Source organism: Salvelinus alpinus, chromosome 20 (assembly GCF_045679555.1).
Source record: "Salvelinus alpinus chromosome 20, SLU_Salpinus.1, whole genome shotgun sequence".
Taxonomy (NCBI): domain Eukaryota; kingdom Metazoa; phylum Chordata; class Actinopteri; order Salmoniformes; family Salmonidae; genus Salvelinus; species Salvelinus alpinus.
In genome coordinates, this window is record NC_092105.1 from 23,420,913 (window position 1) to 23,446,490 (window position 25,578).

Genomic DNA, 25,578 nt, shown 5'->3' on the forward strand with positions numbered 1-25,578 from the left:
GGTCGATGGGGTGGTAATTTCGTTGCTTTCTTTTTACTGAAAGCGATTGCCAAATCGGCATACTCGGGGGGAATGCACACTGTGGAACCCTGGTCTGGACTCTCCACCGACGTGGCACCGATGGAAACTCCCAGACACCTTCCAGAACACTCCTCTGACCACCCCTGGAGAACCCCCTGTCTCCACGAAATACTAGGATTGTGCCGGGCCAGCCAGGGAATTCCCAGCACCACTGGAAACGCAGGCAAATCAATAATATAGAGACTGATACGTTCCCTATGATTCCCCTGCGTCACCATGTCCAGTGGAACTGTGGCCTCCCTGACCACCCCTGACCCTAATGGCCGGCTATCTAGGGAGTGCACGGGAAAGGGAGAATCTATCGGCACAAGCGGAACGCCCAACTTACGGGCGAGTCCGCGATCCATAAAGTTCCCAGCTGCACCTGAATCGACTAGCGCCCTATGCTGGGAAGAGGGAAAAAATTTAAGGAAAAAAATCAAGACAAACATGTGACCAACAGGGGGTTCTGGGTGAGTTTGGTGCTGACTCACCTGGGGTGATCGAGAAGTGTTCCGCCTGCCATCTCGACTCCCAGACGAACCCCCCCAGCACCGATCGGCCGTGTGTCCTCTCCGACCACAGCTGGTGCAGGGGGGGGCCTCCTCCTCCGATACCCCTCGGCGCGGCCCCTCCCAACTCCATCGGGATGGGAGCCGGGGTGCTGGGTGGTGGAACGCACAGGACCCTCTCCGAACGCCCGCGGGCAGCCAGCAGATTGTCCAGTCGGATGGACATGTCAATTAGCTCATCAAGGGAAAGAGCGGTGTCCCGACACGCTAGCTCCCTGCGGACGTCCTCCCGGAAACTACACCGGTAGTGGTCAATAAGGGCCCTGTCGTTCCACCCTGATCCCGCGGCCAAGGTCCGGAACTCCAGCGCGTAATCCTGGGCGCTCCTCTTCTCCTGCCTGAGATGGAATAGTCTTTCACCCGCCGCTCGGCCCTCTGGGGGGTGGTCAAACACGGCACGAAAACGGCGGGTAAACTCTGGGTAGTGCTCCTTCACTGAGTCTGGGCCATTCCAGACTGCGTTTGCCCACTCCAGAGCACGACCCGTTAGGCAGGAGACGAGGACACTCACCCTCTCCGCTCCCGAGGGAGTGGGGCTAACGGTGGCCAGGTATAGTTCCAGTTGGAGTAAGAACCCCTGGCACCCCGCCGCCGCTCCATCATAATCCCTCGGGAGCGTAAGACGGAGCGCGCTGGAGCCGGGGGATGGAGAGTCCTGAGGGGGGGGAGCCGAAGGTGGAGAGAGGAGCCCACTCCTCTCCCATCGGTCCATTCTCTCCATCATTTGGTCCATGGCCGATCCGATCCGATGGAGGACGGTGGTATGGTGGAGAACCCGTTCCTCCATCGATGGGAGAGGGTTGGCCGCTGCTCCTGCTGACTCCATTTCTTGGTGCGGGATTCTGTAACGCTCTGGGTGTCGGGGGAGTGAAGTCAGGCGCAGGAACAACAGAGAGTTCAATATAGTGCTTTTAATGCACACACGGTAAACAATGTCCCCACGAAAACACTGGGTGTACAAACAAATGCCCCATACACGGGGGACAAAAAACCAGTCCAAATACACTCTACGAACGAAATAAACAATACGTTCGTCTACTCCCGATACCAAGGTACAACTGATCAATCCCGCACAAAGAAACGTACGGGCTGGCTGACTAATAAAGCCCAACTAATTATAATCACCTCAACACAGGTGTAACAAATAAACACATAAGGAGGGGGATGAAAAAGAGTCAGTGGCAGCTAGTAGGCCGGCGACGACGACCGCCGAGCGCCACCCGAACGGGAAGGGGAGTCACCTTCGGTCGGAGTCGTGACAGCTGCTGAGGTTTGAAAAGGTTTTACCTGGAAAAGTACAGATAGTTTCAATGTCAGAGAATTTGTCCCATCCCCATGGCAGTGTTTGAATGCCAAAGAATGGGTCATGTAGCTGTTCAGCGTAAAAGAAAGAAGAGATGTGCCAAGTGTGGAGGGGAACATGATTATGGTGAATGTGGAAGCAATATGAAGGTCAAGTGTTGTAATTGTGGGGGGGGAACATAGTGCAGCATTTGGTGGATGCCAGGTGCAGAGAGAGGCTCAGAGATATAGAATCATTCATGATGTATCATATGCAGAGTCTGTAAAACAGATTGGTGGAATGAATGTGCTGTGTCTCTTTGACACTTTGATAGCGAACATAGTTTTCATTGGTAAGGTTATCAACACGACTCGGTTTGTGGAAAGCACAAATGCCAGGTTGAAGGTTATAGTGGATACGACAAAATAGTTATTGGGGGTAACATATGTTACTGTTGAAATGGTAGAAGTTAGTAGGGATTTATTTGGTCTTTTAATGTTATTTTCTTAGTAGTACAGAATTAAGCAGACCATGATTGATTGCACACTCCAGCAAAGTAGGTGGCGGCATGCACCTTAAACGTTCGTTTGCGGACCGTGATGTCAACTTCCTCTGGGGGGGTCTATAATAGTTAAACTACTCAAATGAAGACAATGAGATTCATAGGCTGCTGTAATTATTTTTTAGAAAATAAAAAATAATATGACTGCACTGTTATGTTTTCTGGCATTTTGATTGTGTAGATTTGTTTCTCTGTTGTGATAATTGCTTAGTATTGTACTAGTCCAGTAGGCATATTTACAAAAAACATGGGTGTTGACAAGTTGGCTAGTTTTGTATTGTGTCCTTAATTAACTTTAGGTTATTTGAGGTCATCTCTGTGCATACAGATCCAAGCCCAGCTGTATTTCCAATGCAGTGTGTAATGCAGTGTAGCTTAGTTTTATTCACCATCCCAGCAGCGCAAAAGACTCGCTGTTGAGACAAAATCATTTGGGTCGAAAGCTCCGAAAGCCAGGTTCTGGTGACACCACAAAATGTTCCACACTGTATTCTTGTGAAAAATGCACCAGAAGCTGTTTGCAGTTATTGTATGTGTTTCAATTGCACAATTTACAACTCCTTTCAGCTCACAATAAAGTACAGTGTTTTTACTGTGTTAAATCTCCATCAATGCCATAACTATTTCTCCAGTTCTGCTTTTAATACAGGCTTACCTGGTAGTGTAATTGACATATTGATGACATTGCTTTACATCTGCTGTCCCTGACAGTGATCATATACAGTGGGGCAAAAAAGTATTTAGTCAGCCACCAATTGTGCAAGTTCTCCCACTTAAAAAGATGAGAGAGGCCTGTAATTTTCATCATAGGTACACTTCAACTATGACAGACAAAATGAGAGTAAAAATTCCAGAAAATCACATTGTAGGATTTTTTATGAATTTATTTGCAAATTATGGTGGAAAATAAGTATTTGGTCAATAACAAAAGTTTATCTCAATACTTTGTTATATACCCTTTGTTGGCAATGACAGAGGTCAAACGTTTTCTGTAAGTCTTCACAAGGTTTTCACACACTGTTGCTGGTATTTTGGCCCATTCCTCCATGCAGATCTCCTCTAGAGCAGTGATGTTTTGGGGCTGTTGCTGGGCAACACGGACTTTCAACTCCCTCCAAAGATTTTCTATGGGGTTGAGATCTGGAGACTGGCTAGGCCACTCCAGGACCTTGAAATGCTTCTTACGAAGCCACTCCTTCGTTGCCCGGGCGGTGTGTTTGGGATCATTGTCATGCTGAAAGACCCAGCCACATTTCATCTTCAATGCCCTTGCTGATGGAAGGAGGTTTTCACTCAAAATCTCACGATACATGGCCCCATTCATTCTGTCCTTTACACGGATCAGTCGTCCTGGTCCCTTTGCAGAAAAACAGCCCCAAAGCATGATGTTTCCACCCCCATGCTTCACAGTAGGTATGGTGTTCTTTGGATGCAACTCAGCATTCTTTGTCCTCGAGTTGAGTTTTTACCAAAAAGTTCTATTTTGGTTTCATCTGACCATATGACATTCTCCCAATCTTCTTCTGGATCATCCAAATGCTCTCTAGCAAACTTCAGACGGGCCTGGACATGTACTGGCTTAACCAGGGGGACACGTCTGGCACTGCAGGATTTGAGTCCCTGGCGGCGTAGTGTGTTACTGATGGTAGGCTTTGTTACTTTGGTCCCAGCTCTCTGCAGGTCATTCACTAGGTCCCCCCGTGTGGTTCTGGGATTTTTGCTCACCGTTCTTGTGATCATTTTGACCCCACGGGGTGAGATCTTGCGTGGAGCCCCAGATCGAGGGAGATTATCAGTGGTCTTATATGTCTTCCATTTCCTAATAATTGCTCCCACAGTTGATTTCTTCAAACCAAGCTGCTTACCTATTTCAGATTCAGTCTTCCCAGCCTGGTGCAGGTCTACAATTTTGTTTCTGGTGTCCTTTGACAGCTCTTTGGTCTTGGTCATAGTGGAGTTTGGAGTGTGACTGTTTGAGGTTGTGGACAGGTGTCTTTTATACTGATAACAAGTTCAAACAGGTGCCATTAATACAGGTAACGAGTGGAGGACAGAGGAGCCTCTTAAAGAAGAAGTTACAGGTCTGAGAGCCAGAAATCTTGCTTGTTTGTAGGTGACCAAATACTTATTTTCCACCATAATTTGCAAATAAATTCATAAAAAATCCTACAATGTGATTTTCTGGATTTTTTTTCTCATTTTGTCTGTCATAGTTGAAGTGTACCTCTGATGAAAATTACAGGCCTCTCTCGTCTTTTTAAGTGGGAGAACTTGCACAATTGGTGGCTGACTAAATACTTTTTTGCCCCACTGTATCCCACAGAGAGGGGATCCGCTGTGCTGAGATGGCTATGGTATGTCTCACAGACTTTGAGGAGTATGCCAAAGAGCACCTCTCCAAGGCAACCTGGGACTACTACGCAGCCGGAGCAGATGAGTGCTGCACCAGGGACGACAATCTGCTGGCCTACAAACGGTAGGTACCTCTCCCTGTCCTGTAAACTACAAGATATACAATTTTATGTCACAAAAACCACTCAACAACACCACACGTCAAACTAGAGTGCTAGGAAGAACTGGTAACAATGTGACTCAAAAAAATCAATTTGTCTCTGTCCCAGGATCCGTCTGCGACCACGGATTCTACGGGACGTGTCGGTGAGTGACACCAGGACCACGGTGCAGGGCACAGAGATCAGCTTTCCTGTGGGCATCGCCCCCACTGCCTTCCATTGCCTGGCCTGGCACGAGGGCGAAATGGCTACTGCCAGGGGTGAGCACTAGAAGGGGTTTAACAGCTGTAGAGGTTGAGCTCTGCAGATCAATAGCTTTGTTGTCACTGAGTATCCTAGGGGTGATCAACTCAAAATCTCTCTCTCTCTTTCCTCAGGTACGGAGGCAGTGAACACCTGTTACATCACCAGTACCTACTCCACCTGCTCTGTGGAGGAGATCGTGGCTGCAGCACCTAACGGCTACCGCTGGTTCCAGCTCTATGTGTACCGGGACAGGAAGCTGTCTGAGTCAATCGTTCACCGTGTGGAGGCCCTGGGCTACAAAGCCTTGGTCCTCACCGTCGACGTGCCCTACACTGGAAAGCGCCGCAACGATATACGCAACCAGTTCAAGCTCCCGCCGCACCTCAAGGTCAAAAACTTTGACGGGGTCATCCAGGTAATGGTAAAATAAACATATTTTTTGCTTTCTTTTCTAGATTAAATATTTTTAACAGTAATGATTTAACCGTAAAATCATATTGGGACTATTTCTCAGACAAAGATTAATCATAATTTTGGACTAAGAAGCACTTTCAATGAAGAATCTCTATTGAACATTTAGTCCTTTTTAGTCCAGGACTAGGCTTAATCTGTGTCCAGGAAACTATCCCACAGTGCGCATAGCAGAGAGACAGTAGCTGCTTTTGAATGATTTAATAAATCCAACGAATGCATTTCCCCTGAGGCGTCCTTCTGTGTGTATATGTTACTGTACTGTATATGTTACTGTACTGTATATGTTTGTGTACTGCATTTTATGTCTGTAGGAGGCTGCGAGTTCTGAAGAGTATGGTATCCCTTCCAACACCCTGGACCCCTCCATCAGCTGGAAGGACGTATACTGGCTGCAGTCTCTCACCCGCCTGCCCATCATCATCAAGGGCATCCTGACCAAGGAGGATGCTGAGCTGGCCGTGGAGCACGGCGTCCAGGGCATCATCGTGTCCAACCACGGAGGACGCCAGCTGGACGGAGGGCCCGCCACGGTAAGAACGGGGACAAATTACACCACCTCGTCCTCATGTCCCCTCTATTTCACTCTACAATCAGCAAGCCAAACAATATTTAGTTAATGAAATGGTGATATTAAAGGACAGTTCATTTGAGGACTCCTACTGTACAACAATGTAGGTTGAACTCTAAGGGAAGATCTCAATTGCATACTTCTCGCATTCTCTCTCCTTGTCTCCTTCTCAAAACCCATTGGATGAAATGCCAGTTCCTCCTCTCTGACCTTCTTCAATGGGTTTTGAGAAGGAGGCTAGGAGACTAGGAGAGAGGACGCGAGGAGTATGCAATTGAGATCTTCCCCTAGAGCTTAACCTCCATTGTTGTACAGTAGGAGTCCTCAAATTAACTGTCCTTTATGTCATGGCTAAGTAGGCTTTTCTTCTCTACCTCCCTCTGCTCTCTCTATCTACCACACAGATAGATGCCCTATCTGAGATCGTGGATACGGTGCAAGGGCGTATCGAGGTGTATCTGGACGGGGGGATTCGCACCGGTAGTGACGTGCTGAAGGCCGTGGCTCTGGGAGCCAAGTGTGTGTTCATCGGGAGGCCAGCCGTGTGGGGCCTTGCCTATAAAGTAACTATTAACGTTGTGTGTCATTGACCTATTAAGTTTAGATACTGAGAGTAACGACTGTCTTGCTGCCTGTGTTTGTTTACTCAGGGTGAGGAGGGGGTAAGGGAGGTACTACAGATCCTCAACGATGAGTTCCGTCTGTCAATGGCTCTGTCTGGTGAGTGAGGAACAAAACTTCTTACATATAAATGAAGGATATTCATTTGAGCCAGTTTGCTACAACAGGAAAATAATTCTACAGCAATAGGAAATGTGAATTATTATGTGGATTATAATTAATGGACATTGTTGTAAGGATTGATCCATTTTTCGTTGGAGGAAATCAAGTCAGAATTTTCTAAGTGGAAATGACTAACTTTAGAAGCCTTTTTAAACCTCCAATACACTACACATTTGCATTTCCTGCTGTGCAAAAAAATTCTTAGCAACAAATTAAGATTCTACATCTGTAATTATATTTTTTCCAGTCTGAGATTAAAAACCCTTAGCTAACATTACATCAACCTCATAACAATGCAACACTAATGTTTTGTTGATCTTTCCTCCCCCAGGGTGCAGGAACGTGGCTGAGATCAACAGGAACCTCATCCAGTTCTCTAAACTGTGACTTGACAGCAGGGGTTGCCAGAATCAGCCAGACAACTATGACGACGCAGCAAAACGGAGCTATCTTCTCAATCAGTATAACTTCGAACTAAACCGGAATTTGGGACAACAAAACAATACCTGTCACATGAATCATAATGAACTTAAACTGAATCTGACATCAATCTAAAACATCCTCAACATTAATAGTGGAATCCAATGTGGCTGCCCGAGTTCTTGTGGGGAAATAACTGGACATTGCAATACAAGCAGCTTCCATATGATATAACCAGCAAAATATGGTTATCACTCAGCTGAGATATGTTGACATGATATAGATCATGCCGTTTACCCTATTCCTAACTCTCAATGGCTGCAGGCCCAGTGTTAACGCATGTATGAGTGAGAGAGGCCTGATATTGTGTCTCTGATATGGTGACTAAAGTTTAGTGAATTGTGAAGGTGGTCTGCCTTTAGATCAATGTCTAACAGAGATCCCTCAGTCAAAGCAGATCTGAAGGTGAAATGATTGATCCCTTCTGGTTTGATTGTAATAACTGTTCTGGATGGTGAGGTGGAATACGGTTGTGAATGCAGCAGTGAGAGGAGTGTGGTTGATTGGTAGATAGAGTGATGTAACATGGCCGTTTGGCATTCCAGTTCCTAATCCTCTGAGAACAACAGTGTGATTTGATTCAGAACCCTGGAGACACAATGACATGAAAACTCATAGAAATAAGAATTAATAGAATGGACTTGGAAGCGCTAACCCTGGCAATTGACTGGTAAACTCATGGGTACACTCGCAATGGCTGCCTGGTGTTATGATACAATAATTTCCATGGTATTTTGGAATGTTCCATCAACTGATTCTGGAGTGCCGTGGTAATGTAGAATGTTCATTAAAATGATGCTAACTGATGTGGCTCATGCAATGGAGTGTGTTTTTATAATGTCATTTGAATTGACTCAACAAATCATAGCACAGATTGAAGGGATTCTTCCTGATTTTACATCCTGGGATGGGTACACTCAAAATGGCTGCCAGTCCACCCATTATGCCATCATTGACTTGAATTGAGATGCCCTTTTTATTTATTCTTATTTCTGTGAGAACTACTGTAAAACCACATTGAGAGTAAAATATCATATTTTAGAAGACTTTATGCCTCGTATCTTTCATTCAGTTTGATTTGATACAAAAAAAAATGATGGTGTTTGTTTGTTATTTGTTTCCCCGTACAATTGAACTCACATTTCTTTAGATACTAATTATTTGAAACATGATATTATAAAAATATTTAAATAAAAAAAATAAACTTATGACACTGTAGTGCCACATTTGACACTAAAGAAGTATAGTATAGGAGTCTCTGGAGTTTGAAAGGATGAGCAACAAGTCATTGTATACATCTGTCAAAGATGGTGGTTAAATGAAGATGTCCCAGCCAGGTCGTTTACCATGAAAGAAAATGTCAGTTTTGGTCTGCTTAGGGGGGGGTGGCTCTCCCATAGGCACCAATGCATTAGCAGCTGAGTCTGGTCTGCTTAGTTCATTGTCTTTATATGAACCAGAAAAAAATTGCATGTGGGATGTCTCGCTTTCTCTTCCATCTCTGCATCTGTCTTTACAACACCTAATGTGTCAAAATAAGGGTGGGGAGGGTTAAACGAAATGAGCAAGAAAGAGAACTGACACAGGAAGTGGCTGAGCTCTCGGTTTGCTGTGAGAAACTGACTGTGCTGCTGTTTACCACGCTCTACATAACGGTTCCACTTTGCATCCAGCTGCTGCAGGAAGACATTTAGTGATCTGTAAAGCATTAAACAGATTGCTGTATGTTGGTTATGTGTGTATGCCGGAAGAAGGCCGTCCGGTTAGGGAGAACCTGTTGAAAATAATAACTTCAAGGTAGGTTCCTTCCTTTCCTCTCATGTTTGTTAATGCAAGTGTAAAGTGTGTACACTTGATATAGAGCACAAAGTCTTGCACAGAAACATCCATGATCCAAAAATAGAATATAAACAGAAATTATGAATATGCAGTGAGGTGTAAGTTCAGAGTTCAGAGGCTACTGTTAGATGTAAAAAATACTATTGTAATCCACTAGAAACATCAGAAAATGTATTGAAGTATTGAAGTTACACCATAGCAACATACTGCCACATAAATGTTGAAGTTACAGGAATGTGTGAAGTTACAGGAATGTCTTAACATTTACAGCGTACACGTACATGTATACACTAACACAGAGACAGTATGGTAACGATATGATCAAGAAAGCCCCACATTGCAAACATGCACCTCTAGCCCTGGGCCTGTTCTGATGAAGTGAGTCATACTACAGAGCATTGAGTACCAGACAACCTATGTATGAAACAAAGACATACTCAACTGTTTCATTTCCCAAATTGTAGCTTGTTCAGAGTGAAGAGGCTCTGAAAGAGAGAATAGAAAAGTATATTGTACTGACAGACTAAACATCAATTTAATCCTGCCCTGTTTTAGTTTTGTCTCATCTCTCTGTTTCTAAGGAACCTTTCACAGAGGGGCAGCAGGAAATCCAGCAAGACACCAACAGAGATGGGGTAGGCTGATCCGAATATTTGTCATTTTTAGGTTTAAGTATTTTGTCAGGGGCACAACTTTCACTGGGGACGGGAGACATGTCCCCACCACATTCTGAAATTCCATTTTTGTCCCCCCCCCAGTTTTATAACTGGAATGTGATACAAAATGAGGCAACGGTGTGCTTTAGGGCCATGCAGACGCCTCCGAGCGGTCGGGTAGGCTGTTTGGAGTGTTTATCCGACTGGATAAAAAAATGTATTATAATTATGCCCCCCCCCCACTTCTAAAACCAAAGTTGCGCCCCTGATTTTTGTATATGAATCAATGTGAGAATACAAAAGACGAGCCACTGTAAACCTTAATGTAAACGGACAAAAATCCAATAAATGCACTTTTCAGCACTGAAGATATGAGTTTATGTGAAAAACAATGTCATAGAAAGATGAATGTGATAAAGGGTGGAGTTAACTTATACTGTAGCTGAGGATGATACAGCAGCTCTCAGACCCCTGTCGTTGTGTTCCAGGGGCAGTGGAGAGGAGAAGGAGAGTGTGCAGGGGAGGTTTCACAGGAGACTGTCTCGTCTGGGGAGCAGAGGCTCTCTTAGAGAGCCACCCAGACCTCCACCACAGCCTGTCCAACCCTCAGCCACATCTCCGCCCCCAGCCCCGGCCCCAGCCCCGGCCCCAGTCACGGCCACAGTTGACAGTCCCACTCCCCCAGCAGCGAAACCTCCAACCCCTACAGCCCCAGCCCCTAAACCCTTGGAGCTTCCCCCGAAACCCACTGATATAAGCCTGAAGCCAAGCCTCCCTCCAAGGCCTCTAACCAGGTGGTTCAGCAGCAATGAGCATGGCACCACAGTCCTACAGGTACAACCCAACCAGCCCTCATACACCAGGCAGAGATATTAAAGGTGTAATAGGGTTATCCCACATAACAAATAATACATTTTACTATAGAATACTATCGTACTTACTATAAAATTCTATAGTGTCCTGTAGTAAACTGTAGTATACTGTGAAATACTATACTATACACTGTCGTATCCCTCGATCGTGTAGTGCTTACTGTAGAATTGTGTTGTATACTGTAGAATACTATACTACACACTGTACTGATACGCAAATGTTTAATATGCATATACCCCGCCCATTTCCCTCCCCAATATCCATATCCCAACAAATACACTACAGTAAATACTTCGGTATACTACAGTCATATCCGCAAAAACACTGCAGTAAATACTACGTATAAAAATATTATAGTATACTATAGTCATTTTTTTGTAGGATTATTTAGCTGTGAGGGTTGCCAAGATGTATAAGAATCCTAGGACGATTATTTCAGTAATCTATCTGAATGGTTGCTAAAACCATTTAACATGGAGCGGATCGAGACCATTGATGGAAGATGAATGTTATTCTTCCTTCCAGGGGTTTGAGTTGTTCCGTGGTGATGAGACTCTCTGTGATGTCATCCTGGTGCCTGGGGACAGCAGTGACACCTTCCCCGTGCACAGAGTCATTATGGCCTCTGCCAGCGACTACTTCAAAGCCATGTTCACTGGTTAGTCTGTGATAAATAACATTCAAAGAGGGCTTTCAATTCATGCAATATGTCAATATATTTTTATATGTCAAATTATTTCACTGGTGATTGTTTTAAAATGAGAAAAAAGAAGGAACCCGCACACTGCTCTTGATAGTATCACTGCTCTTTAATAAGCTTAACGTATTGGCCTCACGTCCTTCTCAGAGATTTTGTGAGTTTTTTAAAATTAGCACACTCAACCTAGCCCCACCCATATCCGTTCCACGCATCGAATGGGGTTGGAGTCGGAGGAAAACAAATAAGTGCTACCAAATATAACAATATGCATTTCATAAATATTCTTATAAAGTGTGGACATAAAACACGTCTGTAAAACCACAATGACCTACCAAGCAAGTTTTCATAAACCATTGGGTACAGCGCGAGAAAAACGTCAGGGTAATCTGAAAGCAGCACAACAAGGCTCCACGAAGGAAAAGATGTGGGAGAGGCAAGTGGTCAAAGAGGGGACCAGGAACACAGGCTGTGGACACGGAGCTACAGCAGGACGCGGTAATTAACCTCTCCAAAAAAGTCTGACACGCAAATCTCAGTCTTATCTAAGGACCTCTCTTTTGTACCTACATGTACAGACCAACCATTTGATACGAAAGTAGATCTGTTTATATTCTTTCGCAAGAAGTAAACTTAAGCACGTGTTTTCTCAAAACACTGTTTCGTGCCTAGAAACTCAACAAAGAACTGGTACCCATTTTAAGCCCAAAAGCAAATTCTGTCCTATGGTTAACAACTCCTCAATTATAGTCGAACAAGATGCCATGTCAGTGTAACAGTTTAGCTTCCGTCCCTCTCCTCGCCCCAACCTGGGCTCAAACCAGGGATCCTCTGCACACACCGACAACAGCCACCCTCAAAGCATCGTTACCCTCAAAGCATCGTTACCTTGCAGAGCAAGGGGAACAACTACTTCAAGTTCTCAGAGCGAGTGACGTCACCAATTGAAACGCTATTAGCGCGCACCTCGCTAACCATTTCACATCGGTTACACTCACCCCCCTTTCGACCTCCTCCTTTTCCGCAGCAACCAGTGATCCGGGTCACGGCACCAATGTAACAGTTTAGCTTCCGTCCCTCTCCTCGCCCCGAACCAGGGACCCTCTGCACACACCGACAACAGCCACCCTCGAAGCATCCTTACCCATCATGCCACAAAAGCCACGTCCCTTGCAGAGCAAGGGGAACAACTACTTCAAGGTCTCAGAGCGAGTGACGTCACCGATTGAAATGCTATTAGCGCGCACCCCGCTAACTAGCTAGCGATTTCACATCGGTTACATCAGTATGTACGAGAAAAACAAACTACATTCAGAAGAACCTCACTAGAACAGAAGAACAGGCACTTAATGAACTAATGAAAGATTCATCTTTGGTTATTAAACCTGCATACAAGGGGGGTGCTGTTGTCGTTTTAGACTATGAAAAATACAAAGATTCAGAGACAACTCAGTAATGAACGTTTCTATAGAAAACGGAGTGTTGATTCCACACAGGTGTTCCAAAGGGATATATGCTCTAATCTGGAGCAAGCCATATTAAATAACCTTATCTCAAAACCTGAATATGAATACCTTTGCTGTAAATGTGCCACACGTGCCTGTACATTTTGTCAAAATTACACAAACCTAAAACACAACAAGGCGATTATCCAGGCAGACCAGTGGTTGCAGGAATAGACTCAATGCTAGAGCCATTGTCGAACTTCGTGACTCTTTTTTTTAAATTTATGTGCAAGCATTGCCATCATATGTGAAAGACTCTGTATACTTCATAAACAAGATTTCACTAATAACGGGTTTAAGAGAAGACTGTATTTTGGTCACATTAGATGTCGAGAGTCTTACTATTTCAGGTCTGATGATGAACACTATCTCCAAACGAATGGAACATAGATGGGCTCCACAGTCGCTCCGAGCTATGCTAAACTTTATGTACCGAGGTAAAGACAGTTTCAGGTTGGATATTCAACGTATATTTGTGCTTTCAATCCTGAATAGCTCTCAAACCACTTGAGCCACAGACTCCAAATAAATGTCATGATGTTGGAAAAATTGCGCACAACATTGCACAGGTCTTATGTTCACTATTTGACCCTTAATTAGCTTTGAAAAGCTAATAAACATGTGGAAATGTGAGCAACATTTTCTATTCCTAGTTGAATTAGAGAACGTAAACGAAGTACAAACTTTTTTATATTTGAATTTCAATAGCTCCTTGGTCATGTGACCTACTGACTTCAAACATGGTTCAGAATGTACACTCAGTGGGCCTGCACACCCTTAAGTTTGTCCATTTTCATCTCACACGTTTTTACATGATTTGTTTTACTTTAGAGTTTCAATAGCTTCTTGGTCATGTGACCTACTGGACTCAAACAAGGTTCAGAATGTACACTCAGTGGGCCTACATATTTCACACCCTTTAGTTTGTCCATTTTCATCTCAAGCAATTTTTCATGAATTTTCTATATTTTTCAATGTTTCTAATTTCAATAACTCCTTGGTCATGTGACCTACTGACCTCAAACAAGGTTCAGAATGTCCACTGACCACCCTTCTATATTACACACCCTTTAGTTAGTCAATTTTTATCTCACACATTTTTACATGAATTTTTAATCTTTAGAATTTCAATAGCTTCTTGATATTGTGACCTGCTGGACTCAAACAAGGTTCAGAATGTACATCAGTGGGACTACACATTGCACACCCTTTAGTTTGTCCATTTTCATCTCACATGAGTTTACATGAATTTTTCAAAATGTTAAATTTCAATAGCTCCTTGGTCATGTGACCTACTGACTTCAAACAAGGTGCAGAATGTCCACTGACTACCCTTCTATATTGCACACCCTTGAGTTTGTCCATTTTCATCTTGCACGTTTTTACATTCAATTTTTCTACTTTCTAATTTCAATAGCTCCTTGGTCATGTGACCTACTGACTTCGAACAATATTCAGAATGTACACTCAGTGGGCCTACACATTGCACACCCTTTTGTTTGTCAATTTTAATCTCACACGATTTTACATTAATTTGCCTGCTCTGCCCCCGTGAAGGACAGTGTCACTCACACACCTATTCACTTGGGACTTCTCCCTGGGGCCTTCCTGACCTCCAGGCAGGCCCCCATTGACCTAGTGACCTCTGACTCCTGGCCTCTAGGCCTACACTCCCTGCACGCCTGCCTGCCCTCTCCTTGGGCCTGAGAGTGTATAGCTTTCTCCCTGGAACTACAGCCCTTCAGGCCTCCACACCTACTCTCCTTACCCGGTCAACACCCCTCTCCCTTGGCCTTAGAGTATAGCTTACTCCCTGGAATTACTAAAACGTCTATTGTCCCGCTGTCAGGAACCACGTGCACCCGGTAACCCGTAACGGGCTCTCTGCTCCTGGTGACCCACCCTCTTTTTTCTGCTCACAGACTAAGTCCCCACTCCAACATCCATGGCCTGAGTGCTGCCCCCAACCCCTGAGTCCGGGCCGCCCCTACTCGGACTCTGAGTGCCCCCCGGCTTGGGGGAGGCCTCCTCGTGCACCTGGTGACCTTTTGACTTCCACAGCGAGTCCCAACCTGACTCACTGTCCCACCAGAGGACTGCGCATCATTAATTAGGTGACGAGGCATTTGGCTACCTCGAGACTCTTAATTATGTCTCGCCGTTTTCCCCCGCTTCATCGAATTTCCTCAATTTGACATAAGTGGGTCACAGCCACCCCGAAGGTGATTTGAGTGCGAATGTGAAGGGTTGCATGCTACGGTCAGATATCATCAAATTTACATCCATTCAAGTCACGACCGGTGGTATCATCAGAGGCTTTTCTGTCTTACAAACTGGACATCAGTTGCCGCTATTAACCTTCAGCGGACTTTAACTGGGTTTATACACCCAATCAACATCAAGTGCCAGCGCAATACTTATAGGCTTGAGAAGCAAATACTCCTCGCAGTATCTAGCGGCACCATCGACCGGGTGTCGGAAGAAGCAACAGAAAATAATCATCCCCTTTAAATCATTTGCTTGCCCAGTCAGCCCTCCGGGACAGAGCCATAGGAACCACCTTCACCAGCGCTTCATTGATATTCCTCACTTTGACATGAGGGGGTCACAGTCACCCCACGAGTGATTTGAGTGCGACCGCGCCAGGTGGGTACGCTCCTTTGAATTTCATCAAGTTGACATTCAGTGATCCGTGCCCAGTGGGAACCAAGGCTTCTTCCGTCTGTTTTATGGTTCCACAGCAAAGCAATGGGCGTGGATGGTACCACATCAGATATAGGCCTCCCTCCCCAGACAAGCTGGAGATACCTCTCCCCACTTCGTAGGGCATGAGCCAGATCCATGCAATGCCCTATCACTGTGGGACCAATGGGTTTAGTCTCCGCCTCAAGTCTAGTGAGCGTAGAGGAGACCTCCCCACCTACAATGTGTGGGGCCGGCGAGCGTCGTAGCTAGGGAAATCCGCGAGAAGGGCCCGGCGTGTGTCCAGAGTTGCCGCCGCCGGACCCAACCCCCCACCGGTCCGCCGACGGGCACCACCCTGACGAACCCCCGCACGCAGCCCCTTGCGAGACCACACGAGAGACCGTGAGATGGGCCGAACAACAAACTTCCAATGGTGCTGAGAGGAGGGCGACGGAGCGACTGCTCCCCTAGCCGCGGCTCTAGCCCAGCCCTGCTTCGCACCCCAGCCCGACCAACCCAGCCCTTAGAGCCAATCCTTATTCCGGAGTTACAGACCTTTTTTTGCCAACTTCCCTTACCTACATTGTTATAACATTCCAGAGGCTGTTCCCCTTGGAGACCTGCTGCGGATATAGGTACCGCCCGGGCGTGAGATTTGCACCGTCTCCCCCGGATTTTCAAGGGCCAGGGAGAGCTCACCGGACGCCGCCGAAACCGTGACGCTTTCCAGGGCTTGGGCCCCTCTCTCGGGGCGAACCCATTCCAGGGCGTCCTGCCCTTCACAAAGAAAAGAGAACTTCTCCGGGATCGGTTGTGTTACCACACTGGATGCCTCGCGGCGCCCATCTCAACCAGTCCGTGGACATTCTGAAAGTAATTTGAGGTCAGTAGGTCACATGACCATGGAGCTATTGAAATTAGAAACATTGAAAAACATAGAAAATTCATGTAAAATTGTGAGAGATGAAAATGGACAAACTAAAGGGTGTGCAATGTGTAGGCCCACCGAGTGTACATTCTGAACCTTGTTTGAAGTCAGTAGGTCACATGACCAAGGAGCTATTGAAATAATTTAAAATAGTGTGAGATGTAAATCGACCAAAAAAAGTGTGTGCAATATGTGTCTATGCCATCGGGTTAGCTAGAACCAGTTTTGAAAGTTTTAAGAGTAAAGGTTAAAGAGCTATTAAAATTTGAAAAATGAGATTTGTCACTATGTTGACGGTCCCTAACTGCTGTTGGTGGACGTAAGGAAAACTACAGGCGAATATCCAACCAGAGTCTGTGTTTACCTCGGTCCTTTATGTGGGTCTTTTTTTATTTTGTTAATAATGAAAACGAACATCTATTTTTGAATAAAGTCCTGAAGTGGTATCGATATATTGACGACATTTTTTTGCATATGGGGAGGAACGGGAAAAGAGCTGTTAGACTTTATGGCATTACTCAATGACATTGACCCCAATCGCAAATTCACTATTGAATGTGACACTAAACGTGTTCATTACCTCGATATGTGGATTGAGAAATCAAATGGAACACTGTTTACAGCTATGTATAGAAAAGAAACGGACATAAATACTATATTACAGGGGGACAGCTTCCATCCTGAGCCATTAAAAAGAGGACTTCCACATAGCCAGTTTTTCAGACTGCTCGGGATATGCCACTCCACAGAGGACTATCTAGAAAAAGCAGCGGAGATGCGCAATACGTTTCTAAGAAGAGGCTATTCTCCACAATGTGTGGATGGAGCTCTTAATTTGGCATTGGGGAAAACACGAGATGAACTGCTACAAAAAAAGACCAACTAGAGCTAAAGAACACTCTGTAATGTTCACAACCACATATACTTTGAACTCGCAAAACGTGGGAGATGCTGTCAAGAAACACTGCCATGTTTTATCATCGGACCCAGCTTTGCCTGCTGAATTTAAGAATCCACTACTTGTTGTATATAGGAGAGATCGCAATTTACGCAATAAATTGGTCCATGCCAACTGAACCTCCAGCCACAAAAGAAAATCAGCCAGGCTCTTTTACGCCCTCTTCCGAATGGAAGCTATAAATGCAGAGGTTGCGCACAGTGCAACAATATGATGAAGTGTTAATATTTCTGCCACCCACACACGGGAAAACGGTTCCAAATAAATTACATTATTACGTGCTCCACCACCCATGTTATTTACATGATTAAATGTCAATGTGGGCTCTGCTATGCCGGTAAAACCTAAAAAAAACATAAAAGTTAAATTAGGAGAAACGACAGGGATTATCCAGTAGCAGTACATTTTAATGACCTAAAACATGACCTTTCTACCTTTTAGATTTTGTGGCATAGAGAAAGTTAAGATATCAGATAGGGGACGTGATATAAATAATACTCTGAGCAAAAGATGATGTTTTTGGATGTTCACCCTCCGGACATTATTTCCTAAAGGTCTTAATGATGAAATGCCAATGTATGTTATGCTGTAAATTTGAACATGAATTATGCCCCTATTTCAGATTACACTGACGTTTTTCTTGCGCTGTACCCAATGATTTATGAAAACTTGCTTGATAGGTCGATGTCCTCATTGTGGTTTTACAGACGTGTTTTATGTCCACACTTTATAAGAATATTTATGAAATGCATATTGTTATATTTGGTAGCACTTATTTGTTTTCCTTCGACTTCAACCCCATTCGACGCGTGGAACGAATGTGGGTGGGACTAGGTCTACATAAGGGCGCTAATTTAAAAAACTCACCAAAGCTCTGACGTAGACCGTGAGGCCGATACATACAGTTTATTAAAGATCAGTGATACTATCAAGAGCAGTGTGCGGGTTCCTTCTTTTTTTTCTCATTTTATTCAACTGTTACCATGCACCTGCCAAAAAGATAGCTCAGATGTGCGAGTGCCCTTTGAATTACTGGTGATTGTTTTACAATGTGTGGTGGAGAGGATTTGTCAGGGCATATGCTCCCAAAGGATCAATGATCCTAAGTATGTAAGATTGTTTCACAGACGAGTTCAGGGCTGAGCTAATGAAAGTCTCTCTCTTACTGTACTTGCACTCATCACGTCCACTCAGACCAACCACCATAAAGGTGAATGTGGTAAGGAACAAATTCCAGACAAGGACACTGACACCTTGACTTAAAACGTCCTCTTTTTACATCTCACTATGTTAAAATATACTTGCACTCTTACACCATTAACTGTAACAGCATCCACACTCTATATCTCTCCCTTTTCCTCGCTCCCTCTCTCTAGGGGGTATGAGAGAACAGGATATGAGGGAGATTAAGCTCCATAGTGTGAGTAAAACAGGTCTGAAGAACATCATAGAGTTCATCTACACATCCCGGCTGAGTCTGAGCATGGCCAACCTGCAGGACACTCTGGAGGCTGCCAACTTCCTCCAGGTCCTCCCCGTCCTCGGCTTCTGCAACAAGCTGCTCAGCACTGAGGTTAGTGAATCCGGTTACCTACTGGTACTGAAACATATTTTTTTACATTTTTCATTTAACCTTTATTTAACTAGGCAAGTCAGCTAAGAACAAATTCTTATTTACAATGACCGCCTACCGGTGAACAGTGGGTTAACTGCCTTGTTAACCCACTGGGGATTCGATCCAGCAATCTTTCGGTTACTGGCCCCACGCGCTAACCACCTGCCGCCCCACAAACAATGGGCAGGTGGATGGGTGGATTGAAGAGACATTGGAAAGTTTGGCCAATGTAAAGACAGGAGACCCTTCACAAGTTCATCCAGTCTTGTCTGTTTACCTGTTTGTGTGGCAGATCACCATTGATAACTGTGTGGAGGTGGAGCGCATCGCCGGGGACCTGCTCCTGGAGGATGTACAGGCCCACATTGGGAAGTTTGTATGTCAGAACCTGTCAGCGCTGCTACAGTCTGGCCGCTACCTGAAGCTCTCTCAGCCCAGCCTGGCCAATGCCCTGGCCAGTGACAGCCTCAAGGGCTTCTCTGAGATGGAGCTGTACCGCATCGCCCGCTCCTGGCTGGACCACGACCCCCCCACCCGCCGCTCCGCCGCCTACTCCCTGATGCGCCAGGTCCGCTTCCCCCTCATGACCCCCACTGAGCTGCTCGAGATCTCCCAGGAGGATGAGGGACGCGATGACGGCGGAGCGGCCATGATGCGCTCGGACACGGCCTGCGTCAACCTCCTGCTAGAGGCCAGCAACTACCAGATGATGCCCTTCCTCCAGCCTTCCTTACAGACGGAGCGCACACGCATCCGGTCGGACGCCAAACACCTGCTGGCGCTGGGCGGGGTGATGAGGCAGCAGCTGGTGGTGAGCAGGGAGCTGAGACTGTATGATGAGGAGATCGGCCATTGGAGGGCGCTGAGGCCTATGGAGGTTCCCCGCTACCAGCACGGCGTGGCCCTGCTCGGGGGCTTTCTCTATATCGTAGGCGGCCAGAGCACCTACGACACCAAGGGCAAGACGGCGGTGGACAGCGCCTACCTCTACGACCCGCGCTTCGACCGGTGGCTGCAGGTGGCCTCGCTCAACGAGAAGAGAACCTTCTTCCACCTGAGCACCCTGAAAGGGAAGCTGTATGCTGTTGGGGGCCGGAACGCCTCAGGAGAGATCGGTGAGTCACTAAGTGTACTGGATAGGTTTTTACTGCAATCTGTTACACAGAAATATCAATAAATTCCAAGGGATTAGGATCTTTAAGGTGTATCTTGAGTGAAGTTATGTTTTTTACTCCTTCAGACACCGTGGAGTGCTACAACCTCAGAAGGAACGAGTGGACATTCGTGTCGCCCATGGTCGACCCCCACTACGGGCATGCTGGGACAGTCCATGGTGACCTGATGTATGTCTCAGGTGAGTTTCTCAGACCACTGGTAGTTAGAATACAAACTTACCAAACTGTTAAAACCTACAATGTGAAGGCCTGAATTGACTGTGATTGTTGTCCTGATAAAATCAGCTCAGACTGGAGAGGTTTTGAGTTAATGAATTCAAACAAAGGCTGTGTTGTTTACATGTTTTAATCCACTCTTGTCAATTAACAACTTTGATAGACTTTAATAAAACATAGTAGTTCTGGAAGGTTCTCATTCTCATCTTGGTCGATTTCTATGTCAGTCTCCTAGCAACTATGAAGGCCAGGAAACACAAAGACCTTTGGTTGAAATGGGTCAGAGTAGACTTATTTTCCGACGAGGTTAACCGCAGCTCTCTGAAGAGCAATTGTGTAAATTTCTTGCACACAGACAGCCAGAAAACAGCTTATTCTGAACGCATGTTTTGAAAGTGCATGTAGAAAATGTATCATTTTTAGTCTGCAATCATTTAAACAGTGGTTTAGTAGTTTGAGCCCAAAAAGCAGGTGGATTCCATTGGAGGTGTTATGGAACATGTAGAGGAGGGTGTAATGTGCAGAAGAGGCTGGTGGGAGGAGCTATAGGAGTACGGGCTCATTGTAATGGCTGGAATGGAATAAATGGAATGTAGTCAAACGTGGTTTCCATATGTTTGATACTGTTCCCTTTATTCCCTTCCAGCCATTACAACGAGCATGTCCTCCTATAGCTCCTCCCACCAGCCTCCTCTGGTAATGGGTTAATGGCATAGACATTAAAACCAGTAGATAGTGATAGCGCTGACGCCATCCATGTATTCCTATGGAAAACTCCCGATTGCGCATAAAGCCGGAAGTATTTGAATTTGAAGCCACCATATTGCTGAATGGGGCTGAATCAGTGGAGGCTGCTGAGGAGAGGTTGGCTCATAATAATGGCTGGAATGGAGCAAATCGAATAGCATCAAACAAATGGAAACCATGTGTTTGATGTTGTTAATACCTTTCCACTTATTACCTTTCCACTTATACCTTTCCAGCGATTACCACGAGCCCGTCCTCCCCAAATAAGGTGCCACCAACCTCATGTGGGCTGAATGGCACCAAAAAAATCGCAAAGGATCATGATGAAAGTGGCCCTAGCAAGCAAAGGATCATGGTCAATGTAGTCGTTTTCATCCTGCCTGAGAGAGTCAACCGGGAGTCTCCTCGTAGCCTGCCTGCCCGTGATTGTTCTGTTTCAGCATGTGGACCTGTGTGACTACAAATGTAGTAGTCAGAATGGATCACCATTTAATTAAATATCTCGATTTCTAGCGAACTTTAAAATAATTCACAGTGGGGATCAAACTTGATCATAATAAACACATTTTAGAGGCCAAAACGGTCATCTACATTTTTTGTGTTTGGCCGTTCTGGCAATCATAATTTACATAGGCTTTCTAGGGCAGACTAGGGCTTTCGGCACTGCTACATTGCTATACAGTAGCCGACCAGCAGAGCTCGTTACTTCACACTCCAGACCGGACACTGGGAGCCTGGGTAATGGCCACAGCTCTCTGCAGCTCGCAGCACCAGACCACGTCCTTCCTGTTCAGACCCAAACATTTCTGGTTTTCACATTACTGCTCCTATCCCACTCTACGCTGGTGGTTGACAGTATGTGTAGGAAAACACCTGACCACCGGCTCACAGTTCAGTTCCCTACACCATCATTCTTTCCTTCTCATGGTCCATCCTTCACATTTACTACCAAAGTTACACTGCCTTGCCCTTGAACTCCATGGATCTGTTAAAGTCAGGGGAAGTGAGCTGGAGTCAACGACCTCGTTGGAACTTCACATGATTATGCATAGTATTGACGTCAGACGCAAGCAGCAAGGACACCGATCGTGTGAAACAGTGTGTCTTCCTAATGTTGTGAGATTTTCTGTTGTTTACAGAACACTGGTGCTGTGAGAATAGAATATCAGGGCCTGCTTAGAAAGTAGGAGAAAAAATGAATGGCTGCAGTATTGCCGTTAACATTGATGAGTATGAGCATATGATGCATGGAATGTTAAGGCATACTTATATGAATGTATTCTTATTTTACATTTATGTAGTTCTGTCCTTAAGCTGTTCTTGTCTATTAATGCTCTGTATTATGTCCTGTTTAATGTTTTGTGTGGACCCCAAAAAGAGTAACTGCTGATTTAGCAGTAGCTAATAAACTCTCTCTGACCATGGTTTATGGATTGAAATTAAAATGTTTGTCTTATTAAAACCATAGTATACTAGTTTGTAGACATAAAATAATATTTTAGTAAACATGTTGTCATAGTATCTACAGTATCTAATAATGAAACCAATGTCAATTCACTGATCCAACAGGCGGAATCACACGGGACACGTTCCAGAAGGAGCTGTTGTGTTATGACCCTGAGACTGACGCATGGAGTCGCCGTGCCGACATGATGGAACTGCGTGGCCTACACTGCATGTGCACAGTGGGCGACCGGCTCTATGTGATGGGAGGGAACCACTTCCGGGGCAGCAGCGACTATGATGACGTACTTAACTGTGAATTCTACAGCCCTGAGGTGAAACAAGGCAAAGGCCCTGATTTTAGTCCCAACAATATGATAAGAAATTTTACCACTTTCCCGAAACCTTACTCTAATCCTAACTGTTACTTAACTAAGTCCTGAGTTTGATGGTCAGGTAGCCTAGTGGTTAGAGCATTGGGCCAGTAAACAAAAGGTTGCTGGATTGAATCCCCAAGCTGACAAGGTAAAAAATCTGTCATTCTGCACCTGAGCAAGGCCGTTAACCCACTGTTCCCTGGGTGCCGACGACGTGGATGTCGATTAAGGCAGCCCCCCGCACCTCTCTGATTCAGAGGGGTTGGGTTAAATGCGGAAGTTGAATGCATTGTTGTACAACTGACTAGGTATCCCCCTTTCCCTAAAAGTTTTAGGAACTTTCTGGGTTGTGTGAAAATTACGACCTAACAAGGAACCAATGGCATTTGGAGAAATGCGGACTTCTGAGACCATTTAGAGCTCAGACCTGCGTTTTATATCTTCCCCCAGGTGGACCAGTGGACGGTGGTGGCGGCCATGCCACGGGGCCAGAGTGATGTAGGGGTGGCCGTGCTCCAGGGCCAGATCTACGTGGTTGGGGGCTACTCCTGGAACAGCCGCTGCATGGTGGACATCGTGCAGCGCTACGACCCAGAGAAGGATGAGTGGGACCGGGTGTTCAACGTGCTGGAACCCCTGGGCGGCATCCGGGCCTGCACCATGACCGTGCATCTGCCTGAGGGTGCCGTGGACGACGGCCAAATGCAGGAGTGCCCGCTGGACACTGCCAAGAACTGAAAGCTGAGATCAAGAACATATAGATTTAGCTTCTCTGTGTTTGTGATGCTGGAAAATGTGACTTTTTTGTGGGAGAAGTGGAAAATGTGCAGTAGAATTTCTCAAATAGATCCCACAAGGGGTTGGAACCGGTTCAGGAAACACAACAGAAAACCGGAAAATAACAAAACATTTAAAAGAACAGAAATGGAACCGGGAACGAAAGTGATCCATACTGTTCCGGAACTGAACCGTTATTTTTTAAGGCATGGCAACCGGTTAATAACGTTATTTTACTTTCCTGGCATTTTTTTCTTGTCCCACAAAAAAATGCAACAAAGTGTCTATGCAAAGCCCTCACTCTGTCACTAAGAAACATATTCCAGTGTCTCCCTGCAAGATAAATCTTTGCCTGTGATTTTGAGTGTTTAGGCTACCTGCCCCCCCCCCCCCCCCTCCCTTCTGACATTACAAACGTGATTCAGAAGACAGGGAGAGATTTTTTTAAGTTAGAGGAGAATGGATTCTCTTTTTCAATGCTAGTTAAGGATACTATAGACCCAGTTATCAAGTTTCATGTTGGATTTATTAACTACAAAAAGGTAAGATGTTTTTTATTCTGGTGCCGCTCTGCGCACACGAGTTTGTTAGCTATCTAGCTCAAAGGACAGTCAGTTTCTCCATACAAGCCGCTACTCATAGGTATAATTCTGTGGACCTAATTCAGATAATGCATGTCATAACAAGATGCCCAGATCTTCAAGCCTCCTCCTCAACCCTCTCTCCCCACCCGTAAAATATCAGTTGCATCTTCCGTTATAGGCTGCATTTCTGTCCATCACGCATGTAAACAACTAGTTTGCCTGTTCTATCCACACTGATTGGTGAAGTAATTTAATGAGCTAAGTGTAAAAAAAAACTGTTGATTTCACAGGTTAAAAAAGAAACGAAAGGAATGATATAAACCAGGACTTTTTGGGGGGGTTCAAACCAGTTCAGATTTTATTTTTCTGGTCAGAACAGTGTAACGGAACAACAACAAAGTGGTTCTCTTCAGGACAAAATGATTGGGAAATCATTTTGGTTCAAATCCCTAGGTCTCACTGCCTCCTTAGCTATGTGGTTGACTGACTGTACATGTAGTTGACTGACTATTAGTTTCCACTCCTTGAGTCTATTTTGTTGGAACTATCTTTGTATCTGAGTGACTTCTGCTATGCTCTTTAATGTGAAACACTTATGTTTTTAACTTTTGGCATTGTATTTTCAAACTGTAAATGATGGCTTAAATTATGTTTGATTGATAAAATAGTATTTTGTATTGTATATGAATGACTAGTGTATTTTAAGAAATTAAAATGCATACTATGAATCATCATTTTCAAGTCAAACCAAACACCACACAATCTAACATGTCATCCCACTAACTAGTCTAGAGGGGTTGATTGAGTTGAAGGGATGTGAGTTGAACATGGAGGTCTTTGCATGTTTCAGCTGTGGCCTTGGCACAGTGACATTATCCTTAATCCTCCAGATAAGACAGCAGAGAGGGAGGCCCTAATACCAGACCAAGGTCTACTAACACGTCTGCTATCACAGGGAGATGG

At 45.1% G+C, this 25,578-nt stretch overlaps 2 protein-coding genes across 6 annotated transcripts in view; both read left to right on the top strand.

The window, feature by feature from the left end:
• The window catches only part of LOC139546514 (2-Hydroxyacid oxidase 2-like), a 32,963-nt gene extending 24,377 nt beyond the window's left edge, over positions 1 to 8,586 (top strand). For 3 of the 5 annotated variants that reach the window (XM_071354976.1, XM_071354975.1, XM_071354980.1), the window contains 7 exons: positions 4,800 to 4,952; positions 5,098 to 5,249; positions 5,367 to 5,656; positions 6,021 to 6,239; positions 6,682 to 6,840; positions 6,928 to 6,997; positions 7,392 to 8,586. In XM_071354976.1, coding sequence (XP_071211077.1) covers positions 4,800 to 4,952; positions 5,098 to 5,249; positions 5,367 to 5,656; positions 6,021 to 6,239; positions 6,682 to 6,840; positions 6,928 to 6,997; positions 7,392 to 7,447 — 1,099 coding nt within the window. In that variant the 3' untranslated portion in view covers positions 7,448 to 8,586. The remainder of the gene's footprint in view (positions 1 to 4,799; positions 4,953 to 5,097; positions 5,250 to 5,366; positions 5,657 to 6,020; positions 6,240 to 6,681; positions 6,841 to 6,927; positions 6,998 to 7,391) is intronic. The other 2 variants (XM_071354979.1, XM_071354977.1) reach the window with 1 other exon arrangement.
• A 551-nt stretch (positions 8,587 to 9,137) lies between these two features.
• On the top strand, positions 9,138 to 25,343 carry LOC139546536 (kelch-like protein 9). The gene is made up of 9 exons (XM_071355026.1): positions 9,138 to 9,337; positions 9,961 to 10,014; positions 10,524 to 10,869; positions 11,434 to 11,566; positions 19,058 to 19,254; positions 19,589 to 20,411; positions 20,537 to 20,650; positions 23,004 to 23,212; positions 23,705 to 25,343. The coding sequence occupies exons 1-9, from the start codon at positions 9,282 to 9,284 to the stop codon at positions 23,990 to 23,992; spliced, it is 2,220 nt and encodes a 739-aa protein (XP_071211127.1). The 5' UTR covers positions 9,138 to 9,281; the 3' UTR covers positions 23,993 to 25,343.
• Positions 25,344 to 25,578: the final 235 nt, after the last annotated feature.

What these genes read in the sequence shown, in the direction of transcription:
- LOC139546536 (XM_071355026.1), top strand. Translation starts at nt 9,282, where the DNA reads ATGCCGGAAGAAGGCCGTCCGGTTAGGGAGAACCTGTTGAAAATAATA. An exon ending in ATGGCACCACAGTCCTACAG is followed by an intron (nt 10,870 to 11,433) that starts GTACAACCCAAC and finishes TCTTCCTTCCAG; the next exon opens with GGGTTTGAGTTGTTCCGTGG. An exon ending in TGACCTGATGTATGTCTCAG is followed by an intron (nt 20,651 to 23,003) that starts GTGAGTTTCTCA and finishes CTGATCCAACAG; the next exon opens with GCGGAATCACACGGGACACG.